Genomic DNA, 25,507 nt, shown 5'->3' with positions numbered 1-25,507 from the left:
TCCGCTTTTGCGCCGTTTTTTAGCGCCTGCAAAAGGCAGGCGTTAAGGGACCTGTGGGCTCTGAAGGAGCCCAGAGGTGCCCTCCCATGCCCCCAGGGACACCCCCTGTCACCCTTGCCCACCCCAGGAGGACACCCAAGGCTGGAGGGACCCATCCCAGGGACATTAAGGTAAGTTCAGGTAAGTATTTTTTTTATTTTTTTTTGTGGCATAGGGGGGCCTGATTTGTGCCCCCCTACATGCCACTATGCCCAATGACCATGCCCAGGGGACATAAGTCCCCTGGGCATGGCCATTGGGCAAGGGGGCATGACTCCTGTCTTTGCTAAGACAGGAGTCATTTCTATGGAGGTTTGGAGTGGAAAAAAAATGGCGCAAATCGGGTTGAGGCGCAAAAATTGCCTCAACCTGACTTGCCCCATTTCTTGACGCCCAAGCTCCATTTTCCCCTATGCCGGCGTTGCCTGGTGTAAGTCGTTTTTTTTAACGCACACCAGACGGCCCTGGCGGCTAACGCCGGCTAACGTCATTCAATAAATACGGCGCCCGCATGGTGCTTCAGAATGGCGTTAGCCGGCGCTAATTATTTTGACGCAAAACTGCATTGGCGCAGTTTTGCGTCAAAAAGTATAAATATGGGCCTTAGTGGCTGATCTAACGGTAATTAATTACACAAAAAACAGATGTCTATTCAACAATGCAGCACTAAGGTGAATCAGCACAGGGAAGGAGAAGCTATTTGTTTTTGGGCTGTGTTCAAGAGTTACTTTATGACTTGGAAAATCATTACTTTTTTTTAGAAATACGGTATAGTAATTGTGAGAAAATTGACACAAATATTTTTTTCGGTTTTGATACTTACCATTATTTACTCGTTTTCAAAATATGTTTATTAGCTTTCAGCAAACAAACAGTGAAATACATATCAACAAAACATACGTAATATGGTGTGTAAACCAGTTTTTCCATAGCCACGCATATCTATAGATACAAAGTAATTTGTGGGTCTCCCTTCATTCTCCTGTAGCACAAATAAATTCTTTAATTTGTTTTACCTTACCTAATTACTTGCATCATATGGGAAGGAAAATTGTGTTACTGTATATTTCCTTTAAGGTCCCATCAAAACCATATCAACATTTACATTGCATTCCCCATTTTCTCCAGGTAAAGCAATTCAAGTTGGAACTCCTCTTAGTTTGCCAGGTCCTCCTCACGTTTACCATCGCTCTTGAGCTACTAAAGGAACCGCTCCTCAGCTGTGTTCTATTCGTCCAGTTTGCCTAACCAGTCCTCCAGTTGTGAACTTTCACAGCTGCTGTATATGTTTGCCATTCGATGTGTAACAAGAGTGAAAGCTAACGTAATCACTTTCTTTTTATCACTATCACTTGTTCCCATAATGGCCCTACTCCTGAGCAGTCCCAGGCCAAATGGAATAAAGTGGACATCTTGGCTTTACTTGTGCAAGCCACTGATCACTCTTTATTCATGAATATGGCTCCAAAGTATTTTCCCCACAATGCTTAATCCCTAGTGGAGCCTTCACTATGTTCCACCAGAAGAATCCATCCAGTCAGGTGCTCAGGTTCTTCACCAAAAGTTATATCTTTAAAAGTAGACAGTGTGGTGGAACCCATCAGAAGCCTGGGAACAATCCCCAGTCACACTCAGCATTCCTTACTTTATAGAAAAAAAATGCATTTTAAGATCCTAAACACATTCTGTGCTTCTTAGTACATGAGAAACATGTCATTGACATACAGACCACTCATCAGTTCAGATATACCCTCTCTCCAGGATCTTGAGACACCAATCAGGAAAGGAGCTGTGAAGGGATTTGGGTCAAACACAGAACCAACCATGAGGACAGGCCTCACTGTTCAGATCTTAGCAGTTGCAAATCATGCCACGGGATATATCCAAGGCTTCATGACAGAATGTTGTATGAACTGTCAAATCAGTACAGCCATGCCACATTTTTTTGAAGGTGAAAAGTGTTGTTGAGTTTGATGTGTGGTCAACATGGTATTTCTATCTGCACCATCTCCCATTTCTCCGATTCAGTCAGGGACAGTTGGGTTTCCTGAATGAGGACGATGTAAGGAGAGTTGGTGTCCAAAAATGATAACACCTTTCTTCCACTTAACATAGTTGAACATTATAATGAAGGAGGTGTGTTCTTTGTGACCTTCCTGTGAAACCTCAGGTGTCAGAAAACTAGGCTGTGAGTTGATACTATCTAAAAGGTGAGAGGCAGTACTTAATTTGAACCGGTGTTTGCAGGTGGGAGAAAAAAATACAAAGGGAGAAAGAAGAAGAAAGAGAAAAACACCATCAGAGAATGAAAGGAGGGATAAAAAGAACATGAAACAATGAGATACAGTGGCAGGGAGTGTCTGATGGTGGTTGGGTGAAAGAGGCATGAGGTGGAATTAAGAATACACAGCCTTGCTATTCCACAACCCACCCTTCAATAGCACCTGCATCAGGTTTCTGAGGAAACCTTTGGGCTCTGGCAATTATTCTTTTACAAATTAAGCACTGGTGAGGGTGGAGAACTGTGCTCAAATATAGGTCTCATTCAAAACCAGAAAAGTAGGACACAGGATGGAGTGTAGGAGGGGGAAGGGAATGGGTGCTTAGGAGAACACAGAGTTAATTGAGATACTACAGAACAGGACCTGCCTCCTGAGTACCCAACTATGTGAGAAGTGAGGAGGTGCTGTGTGAGAACCTCCTTATGAACTATGCATAGACTGCTCTAACTAGAACAACCATTGAACAGGCAAGCTTAGCTCTCAATGACCTTCCACCACACACCTGTGTCAACATCAGAGATACACCAAGAAAACAATTTCTGCATTTGGGGAAGCGAGCCATCAAATGACAAGTCTATGTTCTTCTATTCATGGTAGGGGTACAGCTGTTGCAATCATCTATGGACTAATATGGCATCATCTGATTCATACAGGACATACTGGAATCAAAATGACCCTGTCCTTGTCACCATATGAATTTCAGAGGGCATAGTGCAGATAGGGAAGCAAGGAGGGGGAGCATGACAAAAGGGATGTAGAAGCACTGAGCCACACATATGCCACAAAGAATCCAGGTCACTCAGTACGGCTGTAGGTACCTGGCAGCATGGTTTTTAATAGTGAGGTCATGTCACAAGCAGTGGATGAAGCCAGGCAAAGACCATAAGCTTTAAAAGGGGATCTGGGCTTATCCCTTCCCCATATTTGTTATTTCATGCCAGTACATTCTCTTTCATCCTATTTCCTGGTGTTCGTCACCAGTCTTTCATCTTCAGATCCCAGGGACATTTGATTATAATCGGCAACAATGCCTCTAAGGTAGCCAGTATCTCTGCTATCTCCTTTTTCTGTAAAGATATTGGGAGTGACATGCCCATGCTGGATGACTCCATGTCTACCATGCATTGTTAGAGATCTTCAGGCTAGTGGAACTACCTGTTTTCCTGTCTACTCTCAGGATCATTGTGGATGGCTTCAGAAGGGTTCCACTTATGGGTCTCTAGCCACAGTGTCAAGAATGTCTTTTGATTCAGGCTTTGTTTCTGTGAAACCTTTAGTATGACAGATTTTTGTGTGGGCCATGGAGGAGGAGAACTTTCAGTTGATAAGTCTCAGATATCACTTGCTGTGTCTTGCGGTGGTTTAGAAAACAGTCCATAACTGGTTGCAGGTCATCTTGAGACCTAGAAAGAATCCTGTTGGCTCTTTGAAATTCCCACGAGGGATCAAAAGGCTACTTGATCAGACCACAAAATTCTAGGCATTCTGGAAAGACAGAGAAGTAGACGGTATTCTGACGGTGTTGGTCCTTCATAACTACCAGTTTTGTGCTTCATTTAAGTTCGAGTATGGCCTGTTGTCTAAGTGGTCCATATGCCTTATATGGGGTCCACTTCCAGTCTGTGGAGTTCAGTCTGGATCAAAAAAGGCTAGGTCAGCACTGGGGGATCCAACTGCAGTTTCAGTAGTTATTGTGTCTTCCTTGACTGAGCCCATCGTGAACCTGATGAAATTAAGTCATGAAGCACCACATTAGGTGTAACCTCAGCCTTTTACCTTCTTTTTGTTTTGACTTCTCCATCACCACTTCGGAGAACAGAAGTGCAATTTGGATATAGCTCTGATATGTGGCTATGCGACCAAGGTACTAATGGGTACTAATGGCCATAATGTTCAGAAGGAAGACATTACGTTCTACTTTGTGACTTGAGAGACATTGTTTATATTGCTGAAGGTGCGCCTAAGGCAAGCCCGTCTGCGCCCGTCCGTGCCAAACAGGGCTCAGGGGCCAGCACCTCTGCCCATTTCAGGACAAACAGGATAGTTTATGATGCTGAGTTTCTTCATTCATGTAGATTAGCCCCTCCAGGGAGTCACAAGGACCGGAGGGAGCCCATGGGAGTCACTCCACCTTTCACTGAAAGTCAGAGACACTCACTCTGTCCACAGAATACCCCCTTGCTTGCTCGGCCTCAGAAAGTGTCAGTAAGCACGTTGCTCTTGGCAAATTGTAGATCCCTAGTGGCTCATAAATTAGATATTAACCACAGTATTATTACTGACAGAGACTTGGCTCCCTGAGGGCTCAGGGCCAGATGTGGCGTTGGCCCTGTCTAGTGATTATCTAATAACAAGGCTAGATAGACCCTCAGGGAAAGGAGGGGGGGGATTGCCATCATTTTCAGAGACACAGTCAGGGTTACCTCCAGCCCCCTTCAACTTCTTGACTGTGAGAGCATGTCCTTCTCTATTCTTTGAAATCCTCATTACAGCTTCTCTGGGGCCCTAATATATATCGTTCCCCAGGCCCAGCACAACACTTCCTGAGCAAGTTAGCGAGTTAATCTGCACTAGACCTAATTTTACGAACCTTTGGGATTTTAATGTTAATGCAGAAAAAACAGATAATGCTGCAGCGAAAAAAACCTCTTAACCGACATGAAGGCATTAGATCTTATTCAATTGATCAGAGGGCCCACCCATAATGAAGGCCACACCATTGACCTTGCTTTTAGCAACACAGTTGACCTAACTGCTCTACCCCCCACTCTCTTAGTATGGTCAAACCATATGCTAATCTCTTTGAATCTCACTACCATAGAACCAGTGAATTCTTCCCAAACCACATCCCAACCATATAGGCGTTGGCACTCGCTAAACGCTGAGGAGTGGATTGGTGTCCTAGAGAACTCCAAACCTGCCCTTAATGGAAACATGGCTGACTCTCTAGAAGCATTAAACAAATGGATCACCAATAGCTTGGGTATCACGCTTCTGTGTACATTAAGGCGGGGTGGTAATAGGAAAGAAAGGGCCCCCTGGTTCTCCACTCATCTTCAATCACTAAAAAGAGACTGCAGACGCTTGGAAAGGAAATGGAGAAAATCCTATGACATCCCACTTAAGGAAGATTATAGGACGGCCATCAGACAGTTCCATGTGGAAATCAAGGCAGTCAAAGGGCCTATTATGCGGCCAAAATAGAACAGACCACCAACTCCCCTAGAGAAATCGTCCTTATATTAAGAGAAATTGTATGCCCACATTGTCAAATTGAAGATGTAGAAGCTTCCTTCAAACACAACAACGAGCTAGGCTCCTTCTTTAAAAAAAAAACTCTCAGACATCTACTCAGCTTTTCCGACACAATCACATAGCTCCCAGGAGGTAAGCGAGCAATGTATTTGGGACACAGTGAGCCTAGCTAGGATTCCGCCTCTTTCCTTAGAAACAACATCAACATTACTGAGCACTCTCAAGTCCGAATCTCCTTTAGATCCTCTACCGCCATCAATCTTAGGACAAGGAGCGCCAATAATAGTCCCCATCCTGACTGATCTGTTGAATCTGTCACTGTCCAGCAGCTCCTTCCCTTCACAGTGGAAGCATGCCATCATAAAGCCTCTGCTCAAGAAACCTAACCTAGACCGATCTGTACTAAATAAATATAGACCCATCTTGATGCTGCCAGCCTTCGTTAAGATACTTGAAAAACATGCAAACACTCATCTTTCCACCTTTATAGAAGACAACGACATTCTCCATCCCTTCCAGATAGGTTTTAGACCCTCTCATAGCACTGAGTCAGCCTTAATAGGAGTTACGGAAGAAATCAGGAAGCAACTAGATCAGGGAATGGTCTTACCAATCATGCTCCTTGATCTCAGTGCTGCCTCTGACACCGTGGGCAATAGTACCTTACCCCGCAAAATGAGGGAAATTGGAATTATAGGGCATGCTTTAATGTGGTTCACTGAGTTCTTAAATGCAAGATCCTTCCAGGTACTCGATCGCTCCTTCTACTCTAGTAGTTTCAAGAGCCACTTGGGAATGCCACAGGGCTAATTTCTGAGGCCTACGTTTTTCAATGGCACTCATTTGGTAGTATCCTTTTCCCCCTCGTATAACTCATTTGATTCTCGGCTTGCCCCCTGCTTACAGGCAGTCTCCAATTGGATGTCGGAGTGTAAACTTAAGCTGAATGGAGACAAAACAGAGGACATGATCATGGGCCATTACTCCCATCCAAATCTATCGACACCCGTTTTGCACTCGTTAGAAGACCTTCCTCCACCCAGGAGTCACATTAAGATCCTGGGTGTATGGCTAGATCCATGGCTGACCATGGACCATCAGGCAAAGAAAATATCTTCTACGTGTTTCGGGATATTTAGACTCAAGAAAGTCTTTAAAATACTCCCATTAGTTGCAAAGAGACTTATTGTACAGGCATCAATCATTTTGTGCCTGGACTATGGGAATGCCCTGTTTCTGGGGGCCCCAAACTATGTCAAAAAGAAATTGCAGGTGGTTCAGAATACGGCTGCTCGCCTTCTCTTCAATATGCCCCGGCATCAATCATCCAAATATGTCCTCTTAGCTTTACACTGTCTCCCACTGGAACAACGAATAAAGTTCAAGGCACTTTGTTGTATTCATAGAGCTCTTTATGTCAAAGGTCCTCTGAACTTGCATACTCTGGCTATCTTCCATAAGCCGGTCAGACTTCTTAGGTCATCAGCAGCAGCATTAGTGGAAATTCCGCCAATAAAAAAAGGCCAAATGGGTGTGGAAGATCTATGGCCTATCTCAGAGCCAAACTTTCAAACTCCCTGTCTGTCTCCCTTCGGCAAACCAGCCACAAATTATCCTTTCATCTGCTATTAAAAACATGGAAGTACTAACACTCGTTCCCCTATACATTGTTGTTGGAAGATTTCTATGTAGCGCTGGGAGGCCTTAGGGTAGCTATGCGCTCTATACATTTTCATAACATAACATTACATATGCATGCAATAAAGAGTCCCCTTCCTGCAAAGTACCATGAAATGTTTGGCCTTTTAGTTCATTAATAAGGTCACCCAAAGCATGCCTAGGTCCCCCTACAAGCCCGTAGGGCTATATGTGACAAAGATGAAACTCCCCCTTGCCTAAGATCGAGCAAGTAGCTCTTAGGGCCAAGGATTAACTACAATCATCCCACAACAACAATGTACCTTGGCAAGGGGGTGGTGTACACTCACAGCAGGCATCATGAAAGAGGGTGGCACCTCTGACGGTGCAGTGCTGGAGATGTGCCCATTATCAATAGGAAGGTAGTGTGTGTAACCTTGCTGCATCAAGAGGACTGCTTAGGGGATATAAAAGTTACAACAGTACCAGTAGGGCTCTCATCTAGGGTAGAGGAAAAATGGTCTAAGCAAGCACATTTCCAGAACTAACAATCTCAGCCCCTCCTTCTTTGCCCAATAAGGTGTACCTTCTCACAATGTAGTAATGACCACCAGTACTGTCCTAGTGAGGACGTGACAGTAAGCTTACAAGCCCTGGGTGCAGGTATCCAATATGCAGTAAGCAGGAGCTCTAGCTCATGCCAACCATCTCTAGAGCAGTCAAATTCCACCCTCTCTGCATATGTTTATACCTCATGATAATAAAAACAGAAAGGTACTCGAATGGTAGACAGAAAAACAGTGGGACTGTTTTAAGAAGCCCCTAGCGCCACCCTGTGCCACAATTGTGTCATTGTTTTTATGCTAATGTGTTGTTAGGTTGGTAAAAATGCTGCGCCATATTTACAAAATGGCGCAATGCACGCATTGTGCCACTTTGAAAATCCTTGTGCCACATTATGCCTGCCAGGCATAATGTATTTAAGGGGGTGTTCCGGTGTTAGGAGGCCTGGAAAATGGTGTGGTGAAATCTACAAGATTCCATTGCACCATTTTTTGCATAATTTTTAACGCCTGACACTCCCATTGTTTTCACTGGACTTCCTTTTACTTTGCAGAATTAGCATCAACATTTTTGGTGCTAATCCTGCAAAGCGCCAAACTAGTGTCAACATTCCGCCCACTCAAATCCAATCCACCCCACTCCAATCCAATCCACCGCAACCCAATCCACTCCATTTCGGTCCATTCACCATACTTAAATCCATCCCACGCCAATCCAAATCACCTTAATTCACCGCAATCCAGTCCACCTTAGTCCACCCCTCTCCTATCCAATTCACCCAACTCCAAACCACCTTAATTCACCCCACTCCAGTGCAATCCATCCAACCCCAATACAGCCCACCCCACACCAATCCAATTCACCCCACTTCAATCCATGTCACTTCAGAAATCCATTCCACTCCAATCCAATCCACTCCACCCCACCATTCCAATTCACCCCACTCCAATCCACCCCACTCCACTCCAGTCCAGCCCATCACAATCCATCACACTCAAATCCAGTTCACTCAAGTCCAGTCCATCCCACCCCACCCCAATCCAACTGACTCCAATCCACCCCACCCAAATCCAATCTAACGCTACTCCAATCCACCCCACTCCAATCTATTTCACCCCAATACACCTCACCTCAACCGAATCTAATCCAATCCAATCTACCACACTCAATCCAATCCACTTGACTCTAATCAATCCACCCCACTGCTTCCAATCAATACCAGTCCATCGCACCCCACTCTAATCCAATCCACTGCACTTCAACCCACCCTATCCAGTCCACCGACTCCAATTCACTCCACCCCATACTATCCACCCCAATCCAATACAACCTACTCTACTCCAATCCAATCCATCAGACTACCTCAATCCACTCCAACTCACTCCATCCTATTCCACCTCACTTCACTCCACTCCACTCTATGACACCACATTCTATAACACTCTCTGCCACTAAACCACTGAACTCCACTACTTGACTCTACGACACTCTACTCCCTCTACTCCACTCTATAACTACTCCCGCTTTCCAAACTATGACACTCTATGACATTAATTTTTAGGAATGCTGAACAGCTGCCACACTGCTGTATAACATGGCAAAAACACATTGCCAAACCAACAGCTCCTGTGTAGGCGAGACCTATTGACTTTGCAGTGCTTGTGTTTAATGTAGCATGTTTCCCTCAAAAGAAAAGGGCTGTATTTGTTTGTTAGCAAGCTGGCCATGGTGCCCTGGTTCACTGCCTACTCCTCAAAACACTTTTTTCTAACTCACAAAGGGGCTTTTGTGAATGTGTTACCACCCCCACTTTTCAATATTTTACACCTGTTTTTGCTTGCAAAATATTGATACATACAGAGGTAAAGTGGGCAGTATCTAAGGGGCACGACATGCCCATACTTTTTTAATTTGACAAAAAGAGTTCCCTCGTTTATGCGCAGAGGCACCTGTCCTGGGCCAGGGTGGTTAATTATGACATTTAAGATGCCTCAACTGAAGAGGATGAGAGGGAGGTCTTCCAGTGCTGTGAAGTTGAGTGAGGGATAGACAGCTGAACAAGAAACAGGTCTTCTTGCCCGGGTGTCGGCTCCCTGAAAGAAATATACATGTGCTGTGTTTGGTTAATCTGCAAATGTTAAGGCTGCTTAGAAGCAGGTATTGACTTTAATTGGTGGATTTACTGGAAGAGTATTCTTTTTCTGAGGCATTGTAAGGTGATCTGATGAGTTCTGGTGAGCGTGCTTTTAAGTGACAATTAGAAAAAACGTTTGCACCAAGTACTGTCTGCATATTCCGCACTGCACCAACTAGAATTCAGTTCTGTAGGTCTTTGGGTACACATTGATACATGCAGTGATTTCATTAACCAATAGGGGTTTCACAAGTAAAATAGTTCATCTCTCACTGATTGGTTTAACTTGCAATTATTATTTTTTTCTTACACACACACACACACCCACACACATGCGCAACCATAGCTCCCGTGCTTTTTTAATGCATTTCAACAGCTGGATACATACCATAATGAATCACCACTACTTACAGGCTAAAATAAACTCTTTTCTTCTAGGCCACTGGAATAATTTGCTTGAAATAAGGGGCATTTTCACAAGAATCAGTGTTGATGCACCAGTTTTCTTGTGTCGCCCCTGCCCCACCTAACAACACCATGGGTGCGCCATGTTTACCATATGGTGAACCATGATGGTCGTTAGGCCAACAGCGTAAAATAAATTATGCTATTGTGGTGCACTGCTGCACTAGTATCAAAATGTTTGACACAAGTGCAGCACAGTACAAGGAGGACCATAGGTTTCTATGGGTGCATCATTTTCATGATTGCTTTGAGCAGGTGTTAAAAATTACACCAAAAATAGAGCAGTGAAATCTTTTAGATTTCACTGTGCCGTTTTTGTAGGCCTCCAAACGCCGAAAGGTCCGCCCCCGTCCATCTCCAAGCATATACTATGCCTGGCGCGGGCATAATGTGGCGCAAGGGGGTGAAAAGTGGGACAGCACAAGAAAAAGGCCTTCCTAACGCCACATTAGCGTGACCAAAAATAACGCTAATGTGACGCAGGAAGGCTCTAGGCTTGTAAATATGCCCCAAAGTGTTTTATTGACAGAGATCTAACAACACGCTGTGTATGCTGAGCATATGTGCTCGGGCTTTATTCAGTCGTTCTTTGCAGGTTATGGAGATAGACACTAGAAGGAGCCCTTGCGCTGCGGTACGGCACTAGCTCGTTGCTAGATGGAATTGGGCAGCCTCAGATTACATGCCTTCTGTTATGGTCTTTTTCATAATAGGTGAATCAGTGTATGTGAATAGTAAATATATTGTTTGCTAATGTTTGTGTACTATGAACAGGACGTAGAGAAATGGAAAATGTTTAACGGCAAAGGAATGCCATATTACACTGCTCTAGACTGTGCCCTCTATGCTCCGTTTTAGCTTACTTAAACCAATGCCTTTCCCCCCTAAAGTTGTCGTTCCGTTTTTATTTAAAATACTTCCTTTATGCTATTGCACGAAAACGCCACTTGCTGAGCAGAGAACCTTAAGTCACCATATTAACAATAATACTAATAAGGGAACCAATAAAGCCGGGGCCTATTCCAAATCAAAATGATTATCATCACCGTTATGACACATAATATGCAGCCCCAGGCTTTGTTAAGGCTTTTGATGGTCCAGCAAACTACATACCTATATTTCCTCCGATTTCGTATAGACTTTGGCTTGGTTCGTTGCTGTAGTCTGAGGGTCCATGGCTAGAAATAAGAAGACAGTTCCATCTTAGTAGGTGTACGCTTGGACAAAAATAACACATTCTGGGGTAAAATAGATTACTTCTGATGGTTGCACGCGTGCTGTAAGGGAAACAGAGTGTACTGTTCCCGAATTATGCAGGTTTTTGCAACAGTAAGACCATTTCACAAAGAATTTGAGCGAATAAACTCAGTTTAGGTGCTTTCATGTAGATCGGCAATAGTGATTTTTTTCTGCAATCACAAGGTTAAGGTTGTTCCTGGTGGGCCGGTTTCAAAAGTAAATTAATCGCAAAATTGTGGCATTCAAATACTCGAGCAAGCAGTTTTTCACTGTGGAGTCAAGCTCTCCCCTCAAAGGCAGTAGTGTGTTCCCAAAATTGGCATAGGAAGGGATCACCTCTACATTTAATGGGAATGGAGGATAAAATGTTTCTTCACAAGGGAAGTTATTTTCTCACGTTTTAACATACACTTACCACTGTCATTATTTTCCCCTTGTATATCTGGGTTTGCTTCTCAATTACATAAAACGAAAACGTTGTTCTAAATGCCAAGTAGTTTGTGAATTGGTCCTTATCTATCTCATCCCAATTTTCTGCAAAGTATTTCTTGTTTATACTTTGACAGAGTAGGTAAATATGCATCATTACTTTCCTCATGTATAAACACGCACAGATCACTCCTGTGCGCTGCATAATGGCTAAACAAATTATATTGTGGTGGTCTTATCTGCCAGTCCTCAGGGGATGCTGGTGGGGACCCAGGCCTTTCATGTGGAAGAACACCGACTTACCAGCCAGTGAGAATGTATAATTGTGCGGGTCTCCTGGATCAAATTAGATTCCAGATGCAGGGTGCCCTCTCACAAATGTATGCTGCGTGGCCTAGGGCACTCATATGTCAATGGCAATAGACAGGTACAGTCCCAGGGGCAGTTTCCACGACTTTGAGGCCTCTCCTTAGCGTCACTTGTCTCTCCCTCCCCTATCAAAGCATCCTGAAGGGGAACTATGGGCCTCATTTACGAGGCCCTAGTGGCACACTGCACCACCGAAGCGTAATTTTTTTTTACGGTCAGGCGGCGCATTGTGCCAGTCCATATTTACAAGGCCACGCAAAGCCACCTTGAGTGGCTTTCCATGGCCCTGTAAATATGGATCTCTTTCACGCATAATACTGCTTGAAAGGGGCATTCCACGGGTGTAGCTTAGGGTGTTCCCATGTAGCACCCATGAAACCCAAAGGAATCTGATGTATTCCCTGACTTACAATTCTGGGAAAGTGTTAGATTCCTACGCCACTTCAGGAGTGGCATAAGAATGACGCAACAGGGAGGAATATCTTTATTTCTCCCCATTACTCCTCTTTCTACGTGTGTTGCAGAATGCAGCACGCAGAAACAGGAAAACACTTCTTGTGATTGTTTTTGTGCAGGAAGGTGCATCTTCCTGCACAAAACAACCATCTCCTCAACACGGGCACCCTAGCACCATGTGCAATTTGTGCGCCAGCACAGGGGGAGAGGACAGGAATGCGCCATATCTTGTAGATACAGAGCATTTCTGTCCTTTGCCAATGGCACAGGAGGCACAGCAAGGCACTTGCTATGTCGCCCTGGGCCACGGGCCTTGTAAATGAGGCCCTATGTATATAAATTAACAACTGGGGTTGTGTATCAGACTATCATTGACAAATATATCTTATGACAAACATATTGTGTCCTACATATAAGTTACAAAAATATTATCCAATTGGTTGTACATTCTTTAATATTATCTCCAATGTGGTGAATGTTAGAAATTAGAGTTTCTGGTTGGCTGAGATATCCACCCTGTGCAAGCAGGAGCCATGATCCTAGTCAAGATAAGTCACAAACACACCCTAGATTAACCCGTGCTCACTCTCTGGTAGCTTGGCACACAGCAGTCAGTCTTAACTTATGAGGCAATGTGTGAAGTATTTGTGCAACACTTCAAAAAGTAAAGTGAAAACACCATACAAAAGATACCACACCTGGTTAAAAAAAGTAGAACTTAGCTTAGTAAATAAAACAAGACAAAAATGGCAAAAGACCAATTAGTAGAACTTGAGATATTCATTTTTAAAGATTAGTCTGCAGAATAGTATTTAGAACAGGGGCCTCCAAACTTTTGTGTAACAAAAGCTACTTATGTTCAATGAAAATCATCCCAACTACTAATATTGTTAGATTTGTAATTGTGACCACAATAGAAAAATTACAATAGGGGCCACCAAAAGCATGATTACCAGCAGTGATCAACTCATTTAATCAGGTATGGGTCTCAGCAGTAATGTAAAAAATGGCTTTGTCAAGGTGTAAATCCTCCACATGGGTAATACATAACAGCCCTGGCTGTAATGCCCCTGGTACTCAGGTAATGATATTAGGAATAATTCTCCCCAATACTACATGATTTACAACTTAAATGTCAGTTTAACTATGTTTTGGAAATTCAGCTGTTTTTCTCCCAAAAATAATTTTATAAACATAATACTTCATCTAAGGACAAGTTTCTTAAGAAGTAGATCGGGCTGCTCACAGGAGAGCTACTTACAAGTAGCTGGAGAGCTACTAGTAGCTCACGAGCTACTGGTTGGAGATGCCTGACTTAAAAACAAGAAGCGGCAACTAGGGTATCTGGTCACGGTAGACCAGGACAAAGTCAAAAGTTCAGGCTGACCGTGATGGAGTGCGGGCCAGTTAAAGGGACCCAGTGAGGCCCGCTGAACCAAAGTACCTTAATCCTGGTTGCATCAAAGTTAAAGAAGTGGGGAGCAGGATGAACAAATGCGTCAGTGTGGATCCCACAGTGAAAACGATGCATTGATCCTTCCCACTCAGTAGTGAAGATATGTTGATTTTCTCTAGGAAGCATCGGCGATCCACGCAGGGCAGGAGATGCATTGACTACCATCCATGCAATGGGGCTATGCACCAGTCCCAATCCATGCAACGGGGGCAATGCGCTGTTCTGATTTGTGTAGCAGTGGTGATGCATTAGTTTTCCCAATCCATGCAACAGGGGCAATGCAATGTTCCTATTTGTGTAGCAGTGGTAATGCATTAGTTCTGACTAGAACAACACTTTATACCCACTTCCAAGGATCCTGGACCGTATTGGCACCACTTGGCAGGGCATGACTCGCAGTTGGCAGAGTCCAGGTGCTGTAGCAGGTGGGTTGGAAGTCTTTTGTGTCCATGAGACTTCAGAAAAAATGAGGCAAGAAAGCAAACCCTTGGAAACACTTTGGGGCATATTTATACTTCATTTGCGCCGATTGTGCTTCAAAAAATTTGACGCACAATCAGCGCAAACATTGCCCCATATTTAAACTCTGACGCCCGAGCCCGCGGACGACAAAATTCTGCCGCGTGCGTCATTTCTTGGATGCGGCAACCCGCCCTGCGTTAATGATATGCAGGGTAGGCGTTCCCGTCCAAAAAACAACGCAAAAGGCTGTGCGTCGTATTTATGCTTCCGGGCAAAAATGACTCTCGGCCGGGAGGCGGACCAAAAAAATGACGCACAGCCTGATGTGCGTCCAAATTTAACGCCTGGGTCAGGGCAGGCGTTAAAATGGGGCAAACACACTTGTATTTAATCAGAACACACAGAACAAACAGCAGAGCAGCAGAGCAGCAACAGGGAGACATGGAGGTGATTTTTATCCAGCGTGCACGTAGACGCAGAGCCCAGCAGCAACAACAGCAGCTACAACAACACCAGCAGGGACACCAAAGGCAGTGCAGAAGGCAGGAGATGATATTCCGCCCAAGAACAACCCTGCATGGCCTCAGGGAACACAACATCATCCAGAGGTACCGGTTGAACTGGCAGGCCATTCAGCAGCTGCTGCGCAACATTGAACCGCAGTTGGCCCCCACTTTAGTGACACCCCGCACCATCCCAACAGAAACAAAGCTGCTTGCCGTACTTCACCTGCTGGCAAGTGGCTCATTTCAAACAACTGGTGCCATGGTTGGCGGAATATCACAACCATCATTCTCCGCATTTCTGCCAAAAGTACTGGATGCCATCATTCGCCTGTCACCCCTCCACATCTGCTTCCCTAACACACTGCAGAAGCAGCAGGAAACAAAACAAGGGTTCTACCTCATCAGTGGCTTCCCACACGTCCTTGGTGCAATCGACTGCACACACGTACGCCTTGTGCCACCTGCTGCAACAGAACACCTCTACCGCAACAGGAATCACACACATTCAATCAACGTGCAGGCCATAGTCGATCACCAGGGATTGATCACCAACATAGTGGCTAAATATACTGGGAGTGTACATGACTCATTCATCTTCTGTCACAGCACCATTAACCAACACTTCCAGGATGGACGGTATGGCAATGGACTACTTGTTGGTAAGTACAGAAACCTACTTATATACACACTGCACAGCAACCATCTAGGACACACAACACATACACCACAACAGCAACATCTAGACAGGAACACACTGAGGTCCTGACATCACTAGCCATGTTTCTTAACTCACCATTGAACCTGTCACACACTGAAATTTACTGTACAGCCTAATGTGAAGACATTAATGAGTGTGGTTGCCTAAATGTCACCTTGCAAATTGTAAGTGTCACAATGACCTTTACATTAATACATTGCATAAGTTTCAAGGTATGGGATGTACAGGGTACTTTGATATGAACGTGTTAACAACACTTCCAAATTTAAATGTGCATGGAACTATCATCTCACCCTCAGTGAAGACACACGGACACCTGTATCATAAGTCACAATGCTAGGGAGGGCACACTGTACTGCAAATCCCAAAACATACTGCTGACAAACGGTTAGCAGACAAACACTTGCTCAGCCAAGGAAACAACACAATGCAGATGGTACAGCCTACAAGCATAGGATGTCACATTAGTACACAAAAGAGTCACAGACAACACAAGACAACTACTGCCATTAAAGGTCTTTTCAATAGTGCCAGCTACATCTACATGATCCCATTCTGTGTTTTTCTTTCAGCTGATCAGGGGTATGGCATCCAGCCATGGCTAATGACACCATTTGGGAACCCGAGTACTGCTGCAGAGCGGGCATACAACGACGCCCATAAGAGGACACGCAGCATTGTCAAGCGGACCTTTGGGATCCTCAAGTCAAGGTTCCGCTGCCTTGACATCACTGCCGGTAGCCTTCTATATTCCCCCGAGATGGTCTGTAGGATCATACTCACATGTGCAATATTGCACAACATTTGGGTAAAAAGGAACATTCCCCTCCTCGAACCAGACCCATACATGCCTGAAGACGAAGAAGAGGAGGATGCTGGCCTGCAACAGGAGGGGGAACAACCAAACACGGCTGCTGGAGTGCGTAGGCGCCAACACATTGTAAATAATTTATTTTCATAATTATCACCATCACCACTTAATGCACTATTGTAAATAAACACTGATAACAAACACCACATCATGGTTTGGCCTATTCATTTCTGCCCACCTTTTGCTTGAAATATCTGAAGAAGAATGTCGTCTCATTGGGCAATAATGATATAACAATCAGGACACAAAAAAATACACCACAAATGTAATGGCCACCATACAATGGTCAAATACACACACAATGTAAATGACAGACATCCTGTACAGTTCACCTTTGAAGGGCAATAGCTGAGGACCACACATATGACTCACATACATGTAGTAAACATGGATCATCGCAGCAGATGGCACACAACTAAAACACCATCACTCAACTAGGGGAAAACAGGCCTCATACATCAGGCAGTTCACATGCTAATGCTTCAGGAACAGGAATGTAGTACTAGACTCTTGCCAACAGTAATTCCAACTACTTACTATCATTGCAATGACTATCTGTCACTAGAGTTACACATAAGCAGAACATACACAGCACAAGTGCTACACCTATGACAAGCATCCAGCACATCACATCCCATCTACATGTCAGCCCTTTTCTAAAAACATTACACACACTTGCAGCTGCTCACACCCCACCTGTCTGAAGAGGTCCCTGGAATGCCGATTTGTGTACACTGAGATTCCCTCATCTACACACACACACTCACAAGAGTCATCCAGTGTGCCACACCCTTTCCTATGCCTACCATTGTCATAGTACCATCTCACTGCATGGAACTCAGCTCATATAATACACTGGCTTTGAGTTTATAAGGCCTGGTATCACCTGTAGATCGATTCTTCTGTGAAAGGTACTGTAGGCTATTTATCAGCAAATCCCATCTGACAGGACTAGTGAGACACTGATGGAGGCCACACCAGTGATCCCCTCCATGCACACCACCCAAATGTACATGCCCCGTCCCTGCTGATGCCTCCTACTGCATACGTTTGAATTTGAGCTATTACATCATGAAGCTTTGACACTAATGTTGCCGTAGAAAACTTTATCAGGGTTCATGTGTCACCTTCAAAACAATACAGGACATACACAGTGTGACATCTCAACTGTCTACTGCTCCCTCTGACCAGTCCTAGTCAGAACACTTGATTATGTAATTACTGAAAGAACTTGCTCCTGATTGACCGAGCATCCTGTCAGCCTGACTGGCACCTGTCCGTGGGTCACTCTACAGATACCTGGGGTCCACCTATGGACCACACGTGCTGTCCAAAACCTCTTGTACCTCAGACACTAATTTGTCATTAGCCTCATCAATGTATACTCAAATACATAGTATTGCATCATCTGACTGTTATTTGCATCAGATTTGTGACAGTGCCCTTGAATAGCCAAATCTTGGCCCTTCCGTTGTCTGGCCCTCATTAATGCCTAAACTACAAAGTGTGACAGTGGACCAGGACCATAGTGTATGATGGTGTAAATGGCCTCCATCAAAACCAGCAACCTCAGATAATGTCCATGAAAAGTCAACACATATGAGGACCCTGACTGTTCAAATGCTGAGTAACATTGTTCAAATGATAAAGATGAGTCGTGTGTGTTGAATACCAGCCATTTACTTCTGCACAGAGGCTATGATGTTTCCTGATACATTACCATCCACAGAGGCCAACTGGAGTACAAATGTTGCAATGACACATGCCGGATCCAGACACCTGAGACATTCTCTCACTCAGCACACCAAGGTTGCCCAGTTGAAAGTTCCATTACACGTTTTCAGTGACAGGGTGGGACCATCCATGTGTAGGTGACCATGTCCTCAATGGCTTCTCTCAAATTTTGCTACAAACAATACCCAATAGATACAAGATTAGCTGCCACTAACTCATGAGGAGACCTGGAAGTTACAGTGACAACATACACCCTGACAGTTGATACTGGATCAATATTAGACCACACACATGTACATGTACCATCCAATCAACAAAATATTTGCAAGCAGCCGATCACAGTAGTGTCCCAGTTGTAACCTAGCAGGAAGAATGAAACATGCCACTAAACCAGGTAATGCATAAAGGGCCACATACATCAACAACCTATTTGCTATCATGACATGAGGAACGTTGAGATTTTGCAAAAAATATCAATGCAAAATGGTATGTCAGATTTCTCCAAAGAATCAATAGGGCAAACGTAAAATGGGCAAATGGGATTACAGAATGGCAAACAGTGAATCATACCCTATTTGCTTCCATGAGCCTGCTGCTGAAGGTTTAGCATTACTGAATTTGGGAAACCCTTGGATAAATTTGCAAGTCTGGAAGAGCAAACCCTAGGGTGCTGTGGGCCTAAGTCCACCTCTACTGCCCCCCAAATATATATTATTTATACACATGTGAAGCACACACAAGCATAAGGCGCATGTGTGCCCTACATGTCAAAAGTAAAACACATTTAAGATACATTAACTCGTAATTAGGACATGGTTACCCCCTTAAAAAGCTTAGGCGACAATTGCACTACCTATTTGGCCTTTATATAATTTTGATTACCGTGATAAATGTGGACACATTTTTGCTAAGGAATACATCCTGGTATCCCATTCATATTTTGAAAATAGCCATCAGCAATTACCCACATATGTGTACAATTATGAGTAATATCCATTCTGACCAATCATTACTATTGCACTGTGAATACCTTCTATACATCCTATAAGGGACATTTGCCATAGCTAACCCCAAATGTGTATCACTTAGCACCGTTTGGTCATGACAAAATTCATTTCTCAATTTGACAAATGAAAGACATATTTGTCATAATGCGTCATATTTCCACGCATACAGCTTGTGCGTCATAATTTTTGACGCACAGGAGTGCAGATAATGCAGAGTCAAAAAATTATTTCAAAAATAGATATCATAATATCCTGCATAACATGGCCTCCATTTTTTTCCATAATGCGTCATATTTCCACGCATACAGCTTGTGCGTCATAATTTTTGACGCACAGGAGTGCAGATAATGCAGAGTAAAAAATATTTTTCATATTTAGATATCATATTTTCCAGCGGCTTAATTTTCAACTCTAGAACTGTAAAATAAGTCTCAAACAAATATAACAGACCAATGAAGATTTTATTTTTGACTCTGCATTATGTGCACTCCTATGCGTCAAAAAATATGACGCACAAGCTGTATGCGTGAAAAAATGACGCATAGCGGGGAAAAAACGGCGGCCATTTTATGCAGGATGTGATGTAATAGGATATCCTGTTTACAGAATCTGTACAGTGGGTGTACTTTCACTTTCACTTTGCAGTCTCAGATTATTCTAGACTGTGTGGCTGTGTGGAAAGTGTTGTCCTGTGTATTAGTGCTTTTGTGTCCATTGTGTACCATCTCAATTGTGCTTTTGTCATCATTGTCTTGTTGTTGAATACTGTCTGAGTCTATGTTGTATTATTTTGTCAAGTCCAGTGTTTTATTTATTGTCTGTGGGAGTCTGTTGTGGGTACTGTAATATAGGGGTTAGTTGGGCTCTTCTTCTTAAGTTTTCTTTGTATTTCACCACTCTACCTTTCCCCATTTCCCCCTTTTCCTTTTTCTATAACTTTTTCCCCTTTGTCAGCGCTGACATGTCTGGTAGGCCACGGCTTTCCAGGATGGCTGAGGAGGAATTGGGTGGATTTATATGGCTTGTTTGCCATTTCCTCCCACTCATGCTGGAGGCTGGGGGTAGGGTGATACAGGGGTATCACACGGAGGCCCGTAAAGTCCGGTGGGGGAAGGTGCGCCATAACTTGGTCCGTGTATATGGTAGCCTAAGGAATGACCATCAACTGAAGCACCGCTGGGCTGATCTGATATCCAGGGAGCAAGATCTGCTGGACCACCTGGGAATCAGGATTGGTGGCCATGTTGGTGAGTACAGATCAATTACATGTGCACAATTTAAAGCTGTGTGGCGACATGTGATGATTGTTACCCAATCTGCCAGATAAGTAGCTGACTGTGTGTAATGCTAGGGAAACCTACTGGGTAATTGATGCACAATGTGAAGGAAGACAAATGCTAGCAGTCAGGTAGGTCATGTTTTCTACACATACCGGTTGCCTGTACCAGTACGTAATGTAGTGCTGCCTTTGTGTCAGACAAGCGACACATTAATGACGCAATTAGGACTCTACAGGTCACAATAGCCAGTGAAAAATGGATGTTTAAACATCATACCTACATATGTAGACGCCATAGCTAGACTGACATTTGTAAACCCTACATGATGCTATAAATGAGTGCTGCCTTCACGTCAATTGAAGTTAGCAATGTTGTCCACACATATGTCACATGTGTGTCTGGTTGGTGTATATGGAAAATGACCACATAGGCTGTTTGAGTTTGAGAGGTCATGCAGTCCTTAAGTAACCAGCTTTTGGATGTCTCTCTTGGATGCACATGATGAGATGAATGCACCCCTATATTGTTGGTGCATACTAATGGAGGTGCATCTTTGCCACCACATCACTGTCCAGGCCACTGCATGTATGTAGTAGGGTGTGTAACTATAGCAGGAGACTCATCCAATGTAAATGTTGCTCATGAATAATTCCATGCAGTATGACCATGTGTGAAAGGGTTTCATTACTCATGTCATATTCTCACATTGTTTTTGTAATTGCAATTGTTTGTCAGTGCACGGATTCTGAGTATATTCTTCCTTCCGTGCTTTACAGGTGGACCTGCACTGTACACAGTGGGAGAGGTGGCTCATTTTGAGGACCCCGACACCTACAGTGAGTGTTGCATGTGTGCTATTTTTAATGTTTGCTGGTGATGCATGATGGACTACTGTGTGTTCAACAGAATTCAAGGTTTGATGCGCTGCCCATTCATTAGTATTGTTCCATTAGTGGGATTTCAGTTATCACTTCATTTTGAGTTGACCTATGCTTATCCATTTCTCAGATTTTGGGTCTGTAGGCCATTCCAGTAGGGCCCACTATGGGGAATGGGGTGAGTCATGTGGAATACACTGGTTAATGTAAGAGTTGCTCTGGGACTTGTCTCGGACTGAGTCTGCATTTCAGACTGACATTCTCCCAGATAGCTTCTGCAAATGGCTTGTCTGAAATCTGCTGCTTCCCTAGTTAACAATGGACTGAGTACACTGTAGGTTGGATCTTCCGGGGGCATGTACTTCCACAAGGTGTACTAGAAGTGTGTGGGACTTGAGTGCAATGGCCTAGGTGTACATTTTACTCATGATCATGGGTGTTCTTGGTCCTCTGTGTCTGTAGAAAAATATGCCTCACTGGTAGTATGTGATGTTGGCCTAAGTCAGCACATTTTGACATGTGTGGACCTTGGATAGGACAAGGTTTAGCTGACTCCGATTTGTTGCTAGCCCTTCACTGGTGTTGTGTGTGTGGAGGCAAAAACTTGTTGAGCTTTCTATACACTCCTGGGTGTGCATTGATTATGGGATTGTTGGATGTTCTTCCCACCCCCCCCTCAAAGACTGCCATGTGTTTGGGAATAGGGTACCTAGGACTGTAGCAACCAGTATGTTACACATACTTGTGACCATTTGAAACTTTGTTTTGAACCTAGTGTACACACTCGGTTATGGCACATGAGTTCTATACTAGCAAATCCAATTACAAATCGCAGATATTGAGGGTTGTGATTGTTATCACATACACTGGCATATGTAGTCAAGGCAATAGGCGGAGGAGGTGCAGCCATAATGTCAGCTGCATTACTAATTATTTTGATGAGAAGTTTAGGCTGATGTCACCCATCATGTATAGACATGTATATGCTAGGTGTGAGATGCCCTTTGTATGCAGGCTTCCCATGTACTTCCTCTGAGACTTTCAATGATCTATGTGGTGATATGAGCTGTTACAACTACAGTAAACGTAATTTCCAATTGACCCATTGTGCTATTCCACCCAATGCATTTCCTATGGTAAATAGTTGCCCTTTCTCTTCACAGCTGCAAACATGAGTGCCGCACAGAGGCATGATTTTGAAAGGCGGGCCATGAGATACGGGCTCATCCTGCAGGTGCAGTCGGGGTTCCGACGGATGGCCTGAAAATACCAGGCGGATCGGGCCTCCGGAGCATGGTTGCCTCTCCAAAGGGTGGCCCAACGTTGCCCACTACAGCCACCACCACCACAACCACCAGTTCTCCCCAAGTGGCCCCAGCAACGGCGGGGACAGTTGTCCCTGCCTCTGCAGCACGACCTGGACCCAGCAATATCAGAGCTGCAGGACATTCCAGTGGGCTACAAACAACTCCCACACAGAGCACCTCTGCCAGCACACAGACAGCAGCATCACCTCCAATTGACCCTGCGGCATTCCAGGCTTTAGACCGCAAAATGGACAAGTTCATTCGGAAGGTGGACAAGCTGAGCCAGGATGTGGCATACATAAAGAAGCGGGTCAGGTCCATCAGGCGGACCCTACGGAGGGCCAACCTCTAGGACTTATATGGTCTATTTTAATTTATCTCTCCCCTCTCTCCTCTTTCCTTTTTATCATGATAGGTGGGTTTTGGGGATTAGTGTTAGGTTAGTATAGGTTGTTAGCTTAGTTAGTGTTAGGGAGGTGGGTGGGGGGTCCTTATTCTTTCTATTTTTCATTTTTGAGTGTGTGGGTGGGTGGGTGTGGGTCAATGTTGGGATTCCTGTCTGTTTAGAAAAAAAAAATTAAAAATAAATAAAATAAAAAGTATTAAAAGAAATAATATATATATATGATTGTTTAGGATAGTATAGTATGGTTGTAGGTTAGTATGTGTTGTCCTGCATGTGTCCTGTCTCATAATGGTGGGTGGGGGGTTGATGCTTAGATCGATTCATTATATGTGTAGAGTAAGTTTAGCTTAGGTTAGTTAGGGACAGTTGTGGGTTAGGAGTAGTCAGATTAGATTAGTGTAGGTATGACTTTTCCCTTAGTTGCCTCTGGTGTGAATACTTATGAATAAATATATAGTTAACCCTTTGCATTATGTGTTAACTGCTACTTGATCATGGCCTTGCCATCTTTGTAGATGATTGTTGTTCTATGACATTTGTGTCCTATGCTACACACCGAAGAAAAAAGAGGTTTAAAATGGCAGCTACCCCTGTGCTAACTTGGTAAGTATCCACCATTTGATAGAACCACCATTTGGAGTTTACATGGATCACAAAGGATTTGTGTTGATGAGTATGTTTTCTACATCACAAAGTGTGCTTCCAGACTTGGTATTGTGGGTAATTCATTAGGTCGGACTGCAGTGTGATGTTCAGGGACATCTTTGTAGATGAGGTGTTGTTAACACTCTTGTCTTCTTGTCTTCATTACTGACAAAGATCATGTGTGCAAAAATTCAGCATGACTTCCCTTCTTGGAAGTATACTCAGAAAGGGTGATTGATGCTGTGTTTAGTTGTGTTTGTTTAGATTAGACTGCATAATTTAATGTTTTAGTATTGCATGGTGCCCACATTTATCAGCCACCATTAGTTGACTTTGATTGCTATTGATGGAGCATTTTGCTGTCAACACAGCATGATTGTGTGTGGTTTGTCCCTTCATCAGTTATTCTCCTCAGGATGGTCAGGCTATGATGCAATCCTGGCCACTGCACAGATGTATCAGACTACATGATGTCAGGACAGTTGTATTGACAAGCTACATGGTTGTCACACAGGCACTTTTGAGTTATCTACTGCACAGTTGATGTGTCAAATTACACAGAAACATATTAGGTGTGCAAGTGCTATTTATTGATAGGTGCTGTAGTGCAAAATGTACATTGTCCATGTTTGCTTAGTCCGTTCTAGTTCATTCTTACATGGTGATCCTACAGAAGGGGTGTGGGTGATGCTCCTGACATGCTGGGGTGATGTTACAGACAGTGCAGAGGGACAGGATTTGCCGATTAGTAGGAGAGAGACATTCACTGGCAATGCTGACAAGTCATACAGTGGTTAGCAGAACAGTCATTGAGTATAGTTGTAGTGAGACTGGCATTTGACAAAACGTAGGACCTTGGTCAAAGTAGGCCATGGTGCAGGGACTAGTGCTTCCGGGTACTCTTCCGTGTGAATGTGATCTGTTCCATGTCTTCTTCTTCTGATGTGTATGTTGCCTGCTTTGTCCTTGTTGTTGGTTGTGAAGGGGCAACACACACCTCAGTGTTAGAAGACGTGGAGTCAGACATCCCGGTGGCTGCTCCCTGTGAAGGTCTTAAGGGCAGTACTGCAGCAAGGAGGGCCTGCTGGTTTTTGAGAATAGCAGCTACATCACGATGGTAGGCAGCCAGGTCAGCCCTGAGGGAGTCATGATTGCATTCGTGCATGCAGTGGAAAGTTTGGGGTGCGAGGTGTTGTGGCAACTCCCTTACTGCAGTGGTGAATTCCTTTATAGTTTCTTGTAGTCCTTGCAGTATGGATGTTAGGGCTTGCATAGCTGCTACCTGATCTGCAGATGACATCATGCACGAGCGCACCCCCTCAAGGCTGGCTGCCATATTTTGCATCCCCACCCGCACATCCTTGGCC

The 25,507-nt window shown here is 44.0% G+C and overlaps 1 protein-coding gene across 7 annotated transcripts in view; it reads right to left on the bottom strand.

The window, feature by feature from the left end:
* The window catches only part of ARHGAP28 (Rho GTPase activating protein 28), a 1,060,144-nt gene that overhangs the window by 1,579 nt on the left and 1,033,058 nt on the right, over positions 1-25,507 (bottom strand). For all 7 annotated transcript variants that reach the window (XM_069219852.1, XM_069219851.1, XM_069219849.1 and 4 more), the window contains one exon: positions 11,491-11,555. In XM_069219852.1, coding sequence (XP_069075953.1) covers positions 11,491-11,555 — 65 coding nt within the window. The remainder of the gene's footprint in view (positions 1-11,490; positions 11,556-25,507) is intronic.

Source organism: Pleurodeles waltl, chromosome 2_2 (genome assembly GCF_031143425.1).
Source record: "Pleurodeles waltl isolate 20211129_DDA chromosome 2_2, aPleWal1.hap1.20221129, whole genome shotgun sequence".
Lineage (NCBI taxonomy): Eukaryota > Metazoa > Chordata > Amphibia > Caudata > Salamandridae > Pleurodeles > Pleurodeles waltl.
This window is presented reverse-complemented; position numbering and strand designations above follow the sequence as displayed.